Consider the following 14,668-nt stretch of genomic DNA (forward strand, 5'->3'; position numbering starts at 1 on the left):
TACTCCCTTTAATTTGGTGGAGCAGTGTACGTCCAAAGAAATAAACGTATCGCATAAATTTCACACAAATGCTCTTTACAATTTTAGTAATCGTAAATTGAAAAATTAGGTTGTTCATGAAATAAATTCCATGTACTTATAAATTCTCTTTGTAATCTGAATAATCAAAAATGGCAACAATTTTGTCGTTACGATGGGTCGCGTATTTCTAGCGTTATGAAAAAATATTCGTGTCGATGCGAAACGCTCATTACGCGAACGAGTCAGATTTTTGTATGATCGGTAAGGGGGTTGTTCACACCTAGATTTATATGGCAGTTTAACGCCGCGTTGACGAGACGAACTAAAAGCGACGGTCGTTCTTCCAGTTTTTGAAGCGCGGAAACGAGTTTTAAAACGAAGAGGATCGCCTCGGAATTTCGTTGGGAAAGCGCCTAGGTCATTTGGTGCATTAGCAACCAGCTCACGACCCTACATTTACAACAACGAGCGAGTATCCGTAATTGCCAGCTGGAATTACGGCTGGCTAAACTTCGATGGTTCGCGGTCCCATTGGAAAAGAATGATCGGGAGACGCGTCCTAAATGGCAAACAGCGCGGAAAGGCTAGAAGTTATATTTGCAGAAACAGGGGAACGAATAAATGCCTCGTCTGACGCGATCGCTGCAGTCAGAAAATTCCAGAAAATTTCTAGCGCTCGATTTTGGACCGACGCGGGCTTAGAATATTTATACAATCAATTTCAAAACTCAGGAAATACATTTTGTTCTAGTGAAAAATATATTGCAGTTAGATTATTTAATATCCTCGTTGAAAAGAAGACGTTTAAAAGGGAATGAATCAGTTTGTAAAAATGCGGTTAAAGAGTTACTAATGAGTCTACCGACTGCGGATCTTTATGCGAAATAATATTTTTCTGCACTCACCGCAAACGACAAGAGCCGGATCTTCTTTTCTTTAATGATATTAACGAATTGAAGATGGTACAATTGTTTTAATTTTTCCACTGTTTTAAATTACACATGTTCATCTTCGTCACAAATGTATCAAATCAGCAGTCTGCTAACGAGTGGTGTTTTGTAGACGTAATAAAGATTATCCGTGTTAAAAACCATTTGCCCTCGAATTAAATCCGTTTCTGTGTACCAAGGAAACTGTTGAATTGCTGAAACGATGTTGCATACCACTCCCGTGTTGAAACGAAATACCCGGTAGATGGACGCACGCATACCAGCCTATCGGTTGGACGGTTAATCGTTTCTGCACGCAAATTGAAACTGTCGAGTGGACGGGGTTATTTAGTTCTAAGGAACGGTCCGTGTCGCGGTCTAACAGCGGTTAGATATTAACCCCGGCGTCGTCGTAGTCTCGTTAACCCGCAAATTGATTCCACCATTATTCATCGGCGAACGATACGTTGCCCATCGTGTTTTGATGAGAGCCGTATCGAACCAAGATGGCACTCGGCCTAATGAAATCGCATCCGAATTCTTCTAAAGGAAACTATTCTCGGTCATTGCTTAAGTCTCGACACGATTCTCAATTTATTTAACTCGGTTAAATTCTGTTCAATTTCTTTTTAGAACTTAAATTTTTTTTTTTACAAATGGCAAAAATATTATAGATTTTAGTGACAACATATGAAAGAAAAATATGTACCTCCAAATGAAATACTATTTTACACAGATTTTCTCACGAAATTAAATAAAATTAACTTTTGCTGCTTGCTGTATAAAATAATACTTCACCCTGCTCCGGTTGCCAGTAGAAAAATGCGTCAGTGTGAAAGGCGAAATCAAATGGCTGTAATTCAAGTAACTTTTTAAAATTAATTTTTTAATTATTTCGTTTCGTTTAACTCGGTTAAATTCTGTTCAATTTCTTTTTAGAACTTAAATTTTTTTTTTACAAATGGCAAAAATATTATAGATTTTAGTGACAACATATGAAAGAAAAATATGTACCTCCAAATGAAATACTATTTTACACAGATTTTCTCACGAAATTAAATAAAATTAACTTTTTGCTGCTTGCTGTATAAAATAATACTTCACCCTGCTCCGGTTGCCAGTAGAAAAATGCGTCAGTGTGAAAGGCGAAATCAAATGGCTGTAATTCAAGTAACTTTTTAAAATTAATTTTTTAATTATTTCGTTTCTCCTGATTGATTTTCCTCGCGGAATTTCAACAGTTCAACTTTCTCGTTTTCTTGGATTTTTTTATTTTTCCGTTTCTGATTCTACTCGAGGTTAAAAACATTTAATTCTTCAATTTATAAAAAGGAAATGTAAAAACTAGATCACCTGATCTGTACGCATTTACGGAAAGAGAAATCTAGTGGAATAGTGCCTTGCGTTATTTACGTTTTGCTGGAATCACTGCAAAAAAAAAAGACCCAAGATTTGATTTACCCCGAGAGCTCCCATTGAGCTTATGTATGAAAATGCGAATTTGCATAAAGTCGCGCAGCTTAAATGTTACATGTGCATGTGGTTCAACGTTATTAAAATTGTGCACCTTGTTTTGCAGACTAGCAGAACGGTACACGTGCATAAAGAATCACATAATCACATGAGATTCAGTCGCAAATTAGTACAAAATATCTAGTTGTTAAACTGGTACAAACTATCGAATACCTTAAGCGCTAAAAAAGAAAAAGCAAATAACCATTACAAAGACAATACACGGTGGACAGGTTAAATGAAACATCCGTGTGTATGCACGTGTGTGTGTGTGTGTGTGTGTGTGACTCCATGTGCATATTTGCGTAAGCTATTTTGAAACGTGAACTTTTCAGATTTTAATTGGACGGACGGAAGAGGGAATCTTTATTGATTTAATTAACAGAAGTTATTCAATTTACACGCGAAACTATTAGCTTCGATGTCGGTTCAATTAACGAGCAAGAAGAAAAAAAAAAGAAGGAAGGAAAAGACTTCATGAATTGCTGAGGCAGATATCGGACATCGGTAATCGCGGGTCGATATTAAAAAAGAAAACATAATAAGTGTCGCACAGAAGTAAATCCCTCGAACGAGAAGCGCGTATTAACGAGAAACCGGCGCGGAACCGCTGGAACCGAGGCGTTAAGGGGCCACTAGATTTTTAATTAAATCTGTGCAACAGTCGCCCCCCACCCCCTTCATTTTCCTTACCCAATTTTACGTTAAACATTTACATTCTCCGAGAGGATTGTAATCGAAATCGTAATAACTCGTTCGAGCGTGGGGGTGGAGGGTGAAGGGAGGCAGTTCCACGACGGTTAATTAACATTTACGTACAAAATGTCTCGTAAAATGCGGAACCTACTAAAGCTACATTTTTGCGTTTGAATATAACCTCAGAAATGAGCGGCCGTCGTTGAAAAGCATACGACTCCGTGTAACAGTTTCAAGAAAATCTTGCGAACTCTGGATTCGTACCTTTGCCAATTTCATTCTTAATTATTCGCGGAGATTATGCGTTGGAACCCATTTCCGTTTCCATAAATGCCTTCGATCAACGCACAGTTAATTTACGTACGGTAGTTCATGCAAATGGAACCGCTCGGACTCCTGGCGAATTCTAAGCCTATGCCGGAGTCATTTCTGACCCACGCCGATATTTCACTACAGTTTCCTTTCGATATAAGGCGATGGCTCGGGACCGGCTTTCGTCGTGTTTCGGATGAAGGAGAAGAAGAAGGAATAGCGATTTTCTTATTTCGAAATCAAAAGCGTCGTCTTGTATCGGGATAAAATTGTACAGAGTGTATAAAAAGTACTGATCATCCGTCCTAGGGGTGAATCTACACCTCAAAGAGACTTGCCGCAAAATTGTATATAACAAAGAAAATTGTTGTTGAAGTTTTTTTATATCAACACCTTCTATACATCGAGAAGAGAAAAAGTTTCAAAAAACCATATGTCGCAAACAAATATGACCCGAATGTGCAGGGTGACAATGATTTGGTACAGTCCTAGAAAGAACGGGGTATACTCCGCGGTAGTGAGGATAATTTCGCGACGTTTATCATCCAAGCCATGACGACATATATAGAGATACTACTGTATATATTTCCGAAATAAAAGATTATTTTCTTTATGAAACATTTACAACTTCTATTTAACAAGGAATCATTTCTCCTTAAATTACAAACAACTTTCATTTGAAACATTTTTCCCTACGCCGTACCAGTTTTGCGAAATATTCGATCAAATTGGTTTTCCATCCGCAACTTCGAGGGCTGCTCGCTCTTTCAACGTGGATGACGTCGGATAAAAAAATATAGGTAAAATATTTTGCGAGAACCATTTTTTAACGAAGTTTCGCAGAAATTGACGTATCACAGTTGCGGAACGGCCCTCGCCAGAGATCCTTCTGGAAAATCGTTTTAAATCGACACGATAACTGATATTTTCTAATCCTCAATAAATTGGGATGTTTTCTAATTTTTTGCTATACCAAAAAAATGCTTAAAGATGAAAACTTCAGCCTCGAAACCACCACCATTTTTCTAACTAGCAGGATATTTTTATGTTGGTGCTCACCGTAGCTGTGTTCATACTGATGAAAAAGCTACTTCACGTTTTTGCCACTTCACTCCTTTTTAAAAGTCTTTATCCAAGAAAGTGCAATTCATACAGTTTGTACTTTAACTTTACCACTTCAGTATGTACACTTCAAATGATAATAAACCTAACTGCAAAAATCAATAAAAAAAAACAAGTTTCTAATTTCTTCAAAAAAAGGAAAGAACCACGAAGGATCTAGTCCAGTCAAACAATCAATTTCGGATTTTCTATTTTAAAATTGTTGAAACTGCAACGACTCGTTCATGCGAAGTAATTGAATAAATTCCTTAGTTCAGGTATATCTCGTACCAACACTGTTTTTCACAGGATACAGATAAAAACTGGACCAATCGTGAATTTGTATGAAGTGATTGCGAAACTTTCATAAGTGTAAAAAATTGTTTTTCCCAAGAATCCACATACGTCACTCGCGTTAAATCTAACAACTTTCGTAAAAAGAAAAGGGTAATGAAATTTTGTTTTTCGTTCGCGTTAGATAGAAATCGTGTACCGAAGTTCGCAAATAGAATTGTACAATAAAACCGGCTGAAAATCTAATTAGTGCTCGGAAGGTTACCGTTCGGAATGATCATCGGTGCGCGGACCGCGGAGCTTGCTCGAACAATGACAACAACGCCGCCGGGGGGGAAAAATGGTCATTAACGTTCGCGAAAAATATCGGACCCGATGTCTGGCCAACAAGAACTTCCACCGCGTTTACCGTTGATCGTCGGCTATCCACGCTGTTCAATTTGCATTTATATTGTATTAATTTAAAAAAACGGCGGTGGCCCGACGGAGGGAAGACGGCGGGGGCTAAAGGGAAATCGTAGGGCAAGAATGAGGGTCGCCAGCCAAGAAAGAAAGAAGTAACGAGGAAGCAGTTTACCCGCGTTGCCGGCTTCAATTTCCCGAATTACGCGCGCGCGGTAAAAGCGTCCGCTGTATTTGTGACCCATGAACCGAGTTACGGTCCACTTTTCCCATTCCCTGCCGCTACCTTTTCCCATTTTCTGCGTCCGTCCCTTGTGTATCCGTTTCTGTTCTCTGCCGCTCCGTTTTCGAGATAACCAAGATCTCTATGCCGTTCCACGCGAGGAATGATTCACCAAAAATAGTATCGCCTAACCACAGTGTCGTCAGCTACGGAGCAGTGCACGGTTAAATTTACAGTGAACTCAAGCAGCGTTCGAACAACTAAATACCCGATTCTCGAAAAATTATAAGGTAGCTGGGATTTCTTTTCTCTTAGACTTTTGAGAAATAAGACGACAGATACTTCTGGAAGAGAAAGAGAGGAAGAGAGAGAGAGAGAGAGAGAGAGAGAGAGAGAGAGAGGAGCAAAGTAGCGCTGCTCGGTAACTTTAATGGTTAAGTTGTTCGCAACTGTCTACGCGATAAGTTCATAATGCGACGGCCTCTCGTTTAGTATTGATAACTATGCTGGCTCGTCACGCAAACTTTAGAACGACCGCGTGAACCTGTACCCATGGAGAAGTCACGCCATTCGGTCTAATAGGTTTCCCAGTTGCGGACTATCGAGCTCCGGTTGAATAACTTCGCGCTTCTAGTCCGCTATCGACACCTTTGTTCGCAACTAGCTTCCTAACGATCCGCAGAGCTCGGATATTTGTCTCTTACGAAGTTCGATGGTTGTGCCAGTCCGGATTCCAGAGGATTTTTCCCAGAATTCTGTTAGATATAAATAATTGTTCCCGTAGAATCGGTGGAGTCCATCTCGCAACTGTCGCTTTCGATTGGACCGGTGTTAATTGACCAAAAAAAGAAAAAACAATTTCGTGCGTTCCCGTTCAATGGGTCCGCGAAAGTGGAGGAAACCGATAATTTGTAAGAACAACAGTCTGGGACCGGGTCAAATTGAAACGTAAACGTGTAATCGAATAGTCGTTTTGTTTAGTTGTTCGTATTTTTCTAACGAGTTTTTCTGTTTTTTTTCCCAGGTAAGTGGATATCTTGTACGACGAGAGAATCCCCTCATACTGTGAAAAGGTATGATTATTTATGAAAATACTACAATTCTCCCATAATTCTGCCATTAAATCCGAATTAATGACAATAAATCATTTCTACTTTAGTTTCTTTATTTAACGATTAATTTCAATTTAGTCGAGTGTAAATTTAACAAACAGGTACCATATTTAAAAAACAAATTCCTACGTAAAATACTAAAAAATGCTAATAAAAATTGAAACGAGTAATATTACATTTTCAAATTCGGTGGACTAAATCGAATATTTATTCGGCAATAAAATTTGTAGTTTCATTTTGTCGAAAGTAACACAAGCTGTTCAGTAATTGCTTGTTATCTGTTGTTGTAATAATCAACGATTCACCGTCATAAGTGGCACGTAGAGATACTACGAAAGAGGCAAATGGCAAACGATCCCAGACTGAAGCACAGACTGTGTATCCAGGCGCCTGTTCAGCGCCTAATTAAACTGGAGTTGACTCATTACCGTCAGTGAGATTAGGTTAGGTGAGAAGGGAAGGGACGGATCACGGACACGACTTACCTCCGTTTCCTACGGATAACACTGCCACCATGCACCATTTGTAGTTTATGGAGGATAATCTCGAATGCAGATCTACTCGCTCTATTCTTTGCTGTGATTTCATTTCGACCCAGCTAAGAGAAATTGTTTTACGCACCAATTCCGAATTTGGCGTGCGTGAAATAAGCGAGTTTTTCATGTTGCTTGACATTTTATGAAATCGTAACGGAACTTGATGAATCGCAATGAGCTTTATTAAATTACAAAAGGAATTTGATTAATCGCAATGAATTTATATTCCACACCTAAGAGAACGAATGCACGGTCATGCAACTGTTATCTGCCATCTGAATTCTTAGAAGCAATTTTTTCCACGTTACTTGCTAGACAGGATTAATTTATTATGTACTATTTTTAAATCTTTTCTGTGCTACTACGTAATCTGTGCCAGCCGAATTTGATTCTAGAACTATTTATTTTAATCAGCATGTGTCGAAACGAGTACTACGTAAATCTGGATTAATTATTTAATCATTTAGTTTAACGAAGAAAATATAATTTTTATAAAACACAAGATTCGTTGTTCTTCTGTTGGGGAACAGCTTTTGTACATTGAAAAACGAAAATAGAATCTACGATCATGAACTTGAAAAACTGATTATTCATGGAAAGCGAAATATTGAAAAAATTATACGAATTTGTTGTATATAACGATGTTCACCGTTTCTCCCAAGTTTACATGGAATGTAACATAAAATTTCATTAAAAATGCATTGTAAACTGCCTGGTGATAACCTGATAAAGCATGAAAGCTGAATAATCTATGCACTTAAAATTTTACTTTACTGTTACAACATTATACGAAAAACAGAAACTGCGAGCACTCTTAGGTTCGATCCCCTCAAAGTGATTTTCTGATGAGAAGAGAATATTCCTGGTATAGCTTCATCATGCTCCACATACACGCAAACCCACATTACAAGTTTTATTAACAGGATTTTCGGCTGAAATACTTTCCCCGGCTGTTTTATTTCAGTTTCTGGCACTGTAATGTACCATTCCGAAATTTAATAACATTTGCTAAATTACGAACACGAGAAAAGTTACGAACTGCGATGCTGGAGTTACAGAATATCCTTATGAAATCATTTTGCGTTACAGTATTGTTCTTTCTGCTATTTTATTTTTATTTCGATTCATCGTTAGTATTATACATTTTTGAAAGCATAAGAGACACACAATTTTCATGATTATATATATTGCCAAATCTTTTATAAAAAACAAAAGAATAGAACTTTTTCATTAAAATCTGTTAATATATTATATATTATTATATTATATTTTGTTATTTTATTATATTATACTATATTAACTGGTTTTAATGAAAAAAATTGAATACCACTTTTTTAATATTCGTTATGCTTTAAAAATATAGGCACAGTAATTGGTACTACCCCCACGGTAAATGGGTCCCTTACCCTACACAGGATCGGAATGTAGTTCGCGAGTAAATGCAATCTAATGAACCCACGAAACGTGGAACAATGCGAATTAAGATTGTGATATAAACACACGTTTTCCGCGGCAGCTTTTAGAAAGAAATCTTTTCCCATAAGACCGGCGTTAATTGTGAGCTTTTCGCGCGGTGCTTTATGAACACGCTGTATAAAAGTTAACGCTCGCTTTCGTTAGATGTTTGCCCGGTAATACCATTTCCCTAATTCCTTTTCCACGCGAGGTAGATCCCGGTAAAGTAATAGCAACTGTATTACTTGGTAGCTTATTCATACTGCCCCGCCATAACCAGGCCGCGACTAGCTCCATTAAGTGTACCAGACAGATTATATGCAACCATTTAGAATCGAGTTAAACCTTAACTGTGTACCCAGAGCCTTGGCAGTGATCTACAAATTATAGTCGAGTGCGCGTGTCGCAGTTAACTTGTAATGTAAATGGTAACGTACAACATGTACCTGGAAGATCGGTGCCCATATGTTTTATAATAAATTCAAGGCCACCATTGTTTTCTCCACTAGGTGTATTCGTACAGGTGACAATATATTCTGCGTATTCAAAAGTTTCAGTCTACGTCAATCGTTATAATCAATGGTCACAATTATTTTATGCATTTATGGCAAAAATGAGTAAAATTGAAATTGAATGAGAATTTTAAGAATGTTAATATATGTATTATTTTCACTACATTATTAATACAATTACCTTTCATCTTGAACTTACCAACAGAATTAGTAGAGAAAAGAACATTTCTGTAGTTTCTTATCGCCTATCGTGACACACGTGATGTCTTAATTTTTACTTCTCAATTGTCGCCGATTATGCTACAGACATTTTACTTATATTCATAGTTATTGCACAGCATCTGGAAGCAGCTGGTGCGCCACCTCAATTTTATTAAACCACATAAATCAATAAACCGAAGCGAGAAGTAGTAGAATAAGTTTCTTCATTACGCAGTCCGTAAATCACGTACGAAAAAGTGAATGTCGATTTCTTTAAAACTGTCCATAAAATTATTTCTCCGTGAATATTTTACTTATCAAGTTTACAACGTCACTGACCAGTTATGTGAAATTATTTGATCGCGTGGTCGACGCATCCTAGAAGTTTATCTAGCGAATTAAGATTAATTTTAATCATAAATAAAATTAAAATTAATCAGAGGAAATTATACTCTTCTGTGGACTCTGTGGATCAAGAGAAATTATACTCTTCTGTGGACTCTGTGGATCAAGAGAATTTATACTCTTCTGTGGACTCTGTGGATCAAGAGAAATTATACTCTTCAATAGCTTTGTATAAAAAGAAACCGGTTGCGCAGATCGAATAAAAATGTGTTTATATTGGAAACGAGAAACAGAGGTGTTCTTTGACGTTGTTTAAAAATTAATGGATACACTTTTCATTTGAAAAATGTAATATCGTGAGAAATAAATTATCCCAGCTGTTTGAGGAACGAACGGATATTTGCAAGTTGTACAGATTGAGATCAAGATAAAATTAATTGCAGTCCTGAAATAAACCTGGCAAATGCATCTCTGAGGCTTCATTACGAATATTGCTTTCTGCATTCATCTCTTTGCTACGAAAACGTAAAACTTCGAAGCGAAAAAGGCTCTGAGGAACGATTAAATCGAAAGCGCGGAAACTTTTTCTGTTCTAAGCTTTCCTTAAACCATCACAAATTACACAAGAAACCGAAGCAAGTTTTAATCGCTCGAGGATACTTCGGAAGATTAGATATTCAACGAGAACTTCTCAAGTGTCCGCTGATTCGTATCGTAATTCCTCCGTGCCACATTTAAGAAATCTGAATGTTAAGAAAAATGTATAAGTGAAAAGATGAATTGAAAAAAAAACTTTAAAGTAGAAGTCTGGATATTAATTATTTAAATGGTTGCAAATATTTCGGTACACCAAAACACTCATTGCTCCTATGTATTTATTATCATTTCCAATTGAAAGGAAAACTGTATTTGGATTACTAGATCGGATATCGCATTTTAGATGACTATTATTTTTTGAAAAATTAGTATCTTCAATACTAAACTACGTTGAAGTAAAGTTATCGGCTGTGAAAAATATAAATTTGTGAACTACGATAACAATTACTCAATAAAATGTGCAGCGAAGTCTTGATCTAAGCCCAATCCTCGAGTTGTGACATAGATCGTGTAGGGCTACCATTTTCTTGTGACAGCGTCGACCGCGCCAGTGGACGGGATGGCGAACTGACTAAGATCGTGTAGCTTCGTTCGGCTTAGATCAAGACTTTACTGTAATTTAATATATCAAGAAAGAATTGTTATACTTTTATCATGTCTGCAACTTTTCAAAGCATAGAGTCAACCCTTTCAGTATGGAAGTCGTGTGCAATCGATTATCAAATACTGAATCTTCATTTAAAATTTCATTATTATCTTTATCGTTGCTTCTTTCTTTGAACTTTTCAACCGGAATATCTCCTTTGAATTCATATTTGACTGACGAACACAGTAAATCGTTATGGCTGGGTTTTATTAAAGAGTGACTACAAAAACGCTCGAGAATGTTACGCGAGTATTCTTCCGTTGTTTTTGTATCATCAATTGTCAATCTTCGTTCACTGTGTGCTGTCGAAAACTGATCGGTGGAGATGATAGTTTCGCTTGCGATTCTTCAGAATCTGTTTTGCACGGTGATAGCCCAGTATTTTTGTACTGAAAGCTGCCATACACGTATCCGCACAACGGGCAGATCATTCGTACTTTCTTCGCGCGCTTCATCATCAGCGGCACAAAGCAAAGCGGCCAGCATCTATCATAAATCATCACATTTTTAACAAATAAACATACCGAAGAATGCTTTCACGTGAAACGATGAAAAAGTTTCAGACGGCAACATTTATGAAACACGCGAAACAAAATGTTTTTATTTATTGCACGAAAAGATATAAAGGAAAAAGTTAGTTTAACAGTTTATTAGATGGCGTTCTCTGCATTCGCCGTAGCTATAGCAACATGAAATACATTTAAATAAAAATTCCAAGAGACTTCGATAACAATCTTAATTAATTTCCGATACAATTCTTTGAAATCTGCGTTTTGGAAATTGAAGCACGAGAGCCGGAATTTACATAAAGATTTGCAACTTACCGATCTGGATGTTTATGCAAAATAAAAATTTTCTGCATCGATTGTACGAAATATAAACAAAATAGAAACTAATTTATTTCTTCGATCATTTTAATTGGAAATAATATATCCACATACTTAAATTCTTTTAATCCCCACAGTTATGATAATTTTGTCATAAATAAATAAAATCCGCAGTCTATACATACGACTCATCTTCGTTTCTCAATAAAAAAAATAACAAAAATCAACCAACGAATTATACAGTACAGCAAATAGTTTACAAGTAGGTGGCACACTCTGTATACTAGATTTGAGCTTACCCTAAGAGGCACAAAGCGCCAATATGCGAAGTCGTCAGTTTATCTCCGCGAGCGTGAAGCGTGGGCACTGCTTCCTTTTTGCATTGCGGACAGACTTTCTTCTCATTGTGCGACTTCCACGTGTCCACTATTATCCATTACGAACAATTTAAAGATTTATCATAAAATTTCTGGAACACCGAACCAGTGTCGCCAGATGAAGACTCGTCTCCCACTCTACCATTCCCCTTCTACGACGTTGTTCCCCCATTTTGTCGAGCATTCCCACGTTTCCGCCACGGACCGGTCACGTGACATGGTGCGCGTACCCAATTCGCATTGCTACTGCGTCTGCGTCGTGACTGACCCAGTAGTTGGGGAGAGGGGGTAACTGTTTCCCCTCAATTCGAGTCAATTCCCCTGATCTGGCGACTCTGCAACAGAACTCACCCATAATCGCCAGATCAAGACTTCTTCCCCCACTCTAACTTCCCCTTCCACCGCGCTATTCCCCCACGCTCCCGGCCCGGTCACGTGACACGTTCGGTCTCTGTACTGGCAGAGAGGGGGTAACTTTTTCCCCTCGATTCGTGCCACCTCCCCTCATCTGGCGACTATGAACGCACCTCGTGTAGCATAGACTTTCCTCGCCTCGTTTGTTCTAATGCTACTGTCTCCTGTGACAGAAGAGTTCTTCGAAGTTGTTCGTTTGGACGGTTTCCTCAGCTTCTCCTCTTCGCCCTAACATTTGTCAAATTTCATTATCACTATTACTACTATTATCGTAATCAGCGCCATAATAATGTTTGTGGCAATGAACATTTACAGAAAAATATGTCACGTAATATGCAACGTTCACTGGATTGTGTATTAACAGAAAAACGTGTAGTCAAATTAGCAATTAGCAGCTTCCTCAAATTGATTTGTCGATTACAATAAAATGTTCATACTAAATGCATCTATTTTTTATAACGCATATCAGTAGATACATTTCGTTAAGCTTTTCCAAGTATTTTCGAAGAATTTGCTACTTTTAGAAATAAATATCTACGTACTATCATTTAGCCGCTTCGTTGGCGCGCGTAAGCATAATTTCTGACGGTATGTGTAGCTGTGGTCAAAGTGACGAAACTTTAAACCACGTCATGTGGCAGTGCGAAAAATATGACGTCCAAAGGCTCAAACTTTTGGAATCTTTAGGTAAAATGGATTACCCCTAAACATTGACATGTTCATAGCGGAACCTAATATTAAGGCTTGCATTTATATTCAGTTGTATTTCAAAGATTGTAAATTATCTATTTAAATCATAATTACATCTTGTAATATTCTAATACCAACCTGTAAAATTGTAACACCACATTCTAAAGTGAAATGGACCCATTTAATGGTCTAAAGAGCCTCTCAATAAAATAAAACAAAAAATATATCTACGTAGTTCTTGTATCTTGCAACCAATGCAGAGAATGTTTACTTCGCATAAAAATCCACCCTACTCGTAACGTGAAAGTGTGCCGCTGATCGAAGAAGGTTGAGAAACGCTGATAGAGAGTCTCTAAAAGTTAGTCGATAGATTGCAGATTTTTATGCAAGTTCCTACTTTGTTCGCTAAGGGATTGAAATAAGAGAAAAGCGAGATACGTTGACAGGACTGTTTGCTACGCGTGTTCAGCGTGACGCAGGCACAGTTCCGTGATGTTTGTTAATGTTCACGTTTCCTTGTATTTTGCAGATTCGCACGTACCGCGAACGCATAAAGATCTGCAGTCTAGTTGTCGGGAATCGTTGAATTGCGAGGCCGGCGACGTGAAATTTCGTACCTGAGGCAAATATTGACACGAGCGCTTCGGGTGAGATTTGCGAATATGGGCGAGAAGCGTGCACGTGTCCTCCCGTTTGTCGCTGACTCGTTTGTCGCAGACAGGACACCACGTGGCCGCGTACGGCTGTGACGAAAATGGTATATAACATAATATACGGCGTCATTGAATTCTAACCTACGTAAGTCAGCGAGGACATCCGCCTTTTAGCTGAACGGCTCCTAAGAATCGAACGAGCGTGCTTGAACAACCTGCGTTCTGCATGTCATATTTCCATATACGCGACGCGTTCCCTCCCTGCGGGGCCGGTGCGCGTTTTTACAGAGGATATGTTCGAAACCAGTCCCTCTCTACGATATCGCGTCAACAAAGTGAAGTTGTGCTCTGCCGATGAAACAATTTCCTCGAATTTATCCAACGTACACGGTGGAACGAGCGAGTACCTTTTTTCCACGGTTGTGGAGTATTGCTTTCTCTAATCGGCCTTGCACAAAACGACTGAAAAATAACCGGTGCATCAATTTTTATGGTATTCTTGGGAACATGAAGCTCTGATCTTTCTACAGTGGTTTCAATCGCGAAACAATCTTTTCAAAGGTTTCACAGACGAATGTGTAACATTTTCCACGAAAAACGTGTCCACAGTTCTTCGCCTGCCACATTATGCACAAATATCCTAGGAAAAAATGAACAACGGTCTGCGAAAGTAGAGGCTTCGAGCTTCAAAACGAGCCCAAATTTATTACCGTACTATTTGTTTTAACGGAACTGTCATGGTTCAAATGATGACCATTTCTCGAGAATCAATTTTCAAGCAATTGTTTCCCAAACTATAGTTCATTCTGAGAA

The 14,668-nt window shown here is 38.1% G+C and overlaps 2 protein-coding genes across 4 annotated transcripts in view; one reads left to right on the forward strand and one right to left on the reverse strand.

Annotated features, from left to right (window-relative positions):
• LOC143356064 (CCR4-NOT transcription complex subunit 6-like) overlaps positions 1-14,668 on the forward strand; it is a 585,211-nt gene that overhangs the window by 451,708 nt on the left and 118,835 nt on the right. The window lies entirely within an intron of this gene.
• On the reverse strand, positions 10,953-14,088 carry LOC143356072 (uncharacterized). The gene is made up of 5 exons (XM_076791458.1): positions 14,071-14,088; positions 13,820-13,945; positions 12,626-12,728; positions 12,021-12,147; positions 10,953-11,380 (listed from the first exon to the last, which is right to left on the reverse strand). The coding sequence occupies exons 1-5, from the start codon at positions 14,086-14,088 to the stop codon at positions 11,176-11,178; spliced, it is 579 nt and encodes a 192-aa protein (XP_076647573.1). The 3' UTR covers positions 10,953-11,175.

Source organism: Halictus rubicundus, chromosome 8 (genome assembly GCF_050948215.1).
Source record: "Halictus rubicundus isolate RS-2024b chromosome 8, iyHalRubi1_principal, whole genome shotgun sequence".
Taxonomy (NCBI): Eukaryota; Metazoa; Arthropoda; class Insecta; order Hymenoptera; family Halictidae; genus Halictus; species Halictus rubicundus.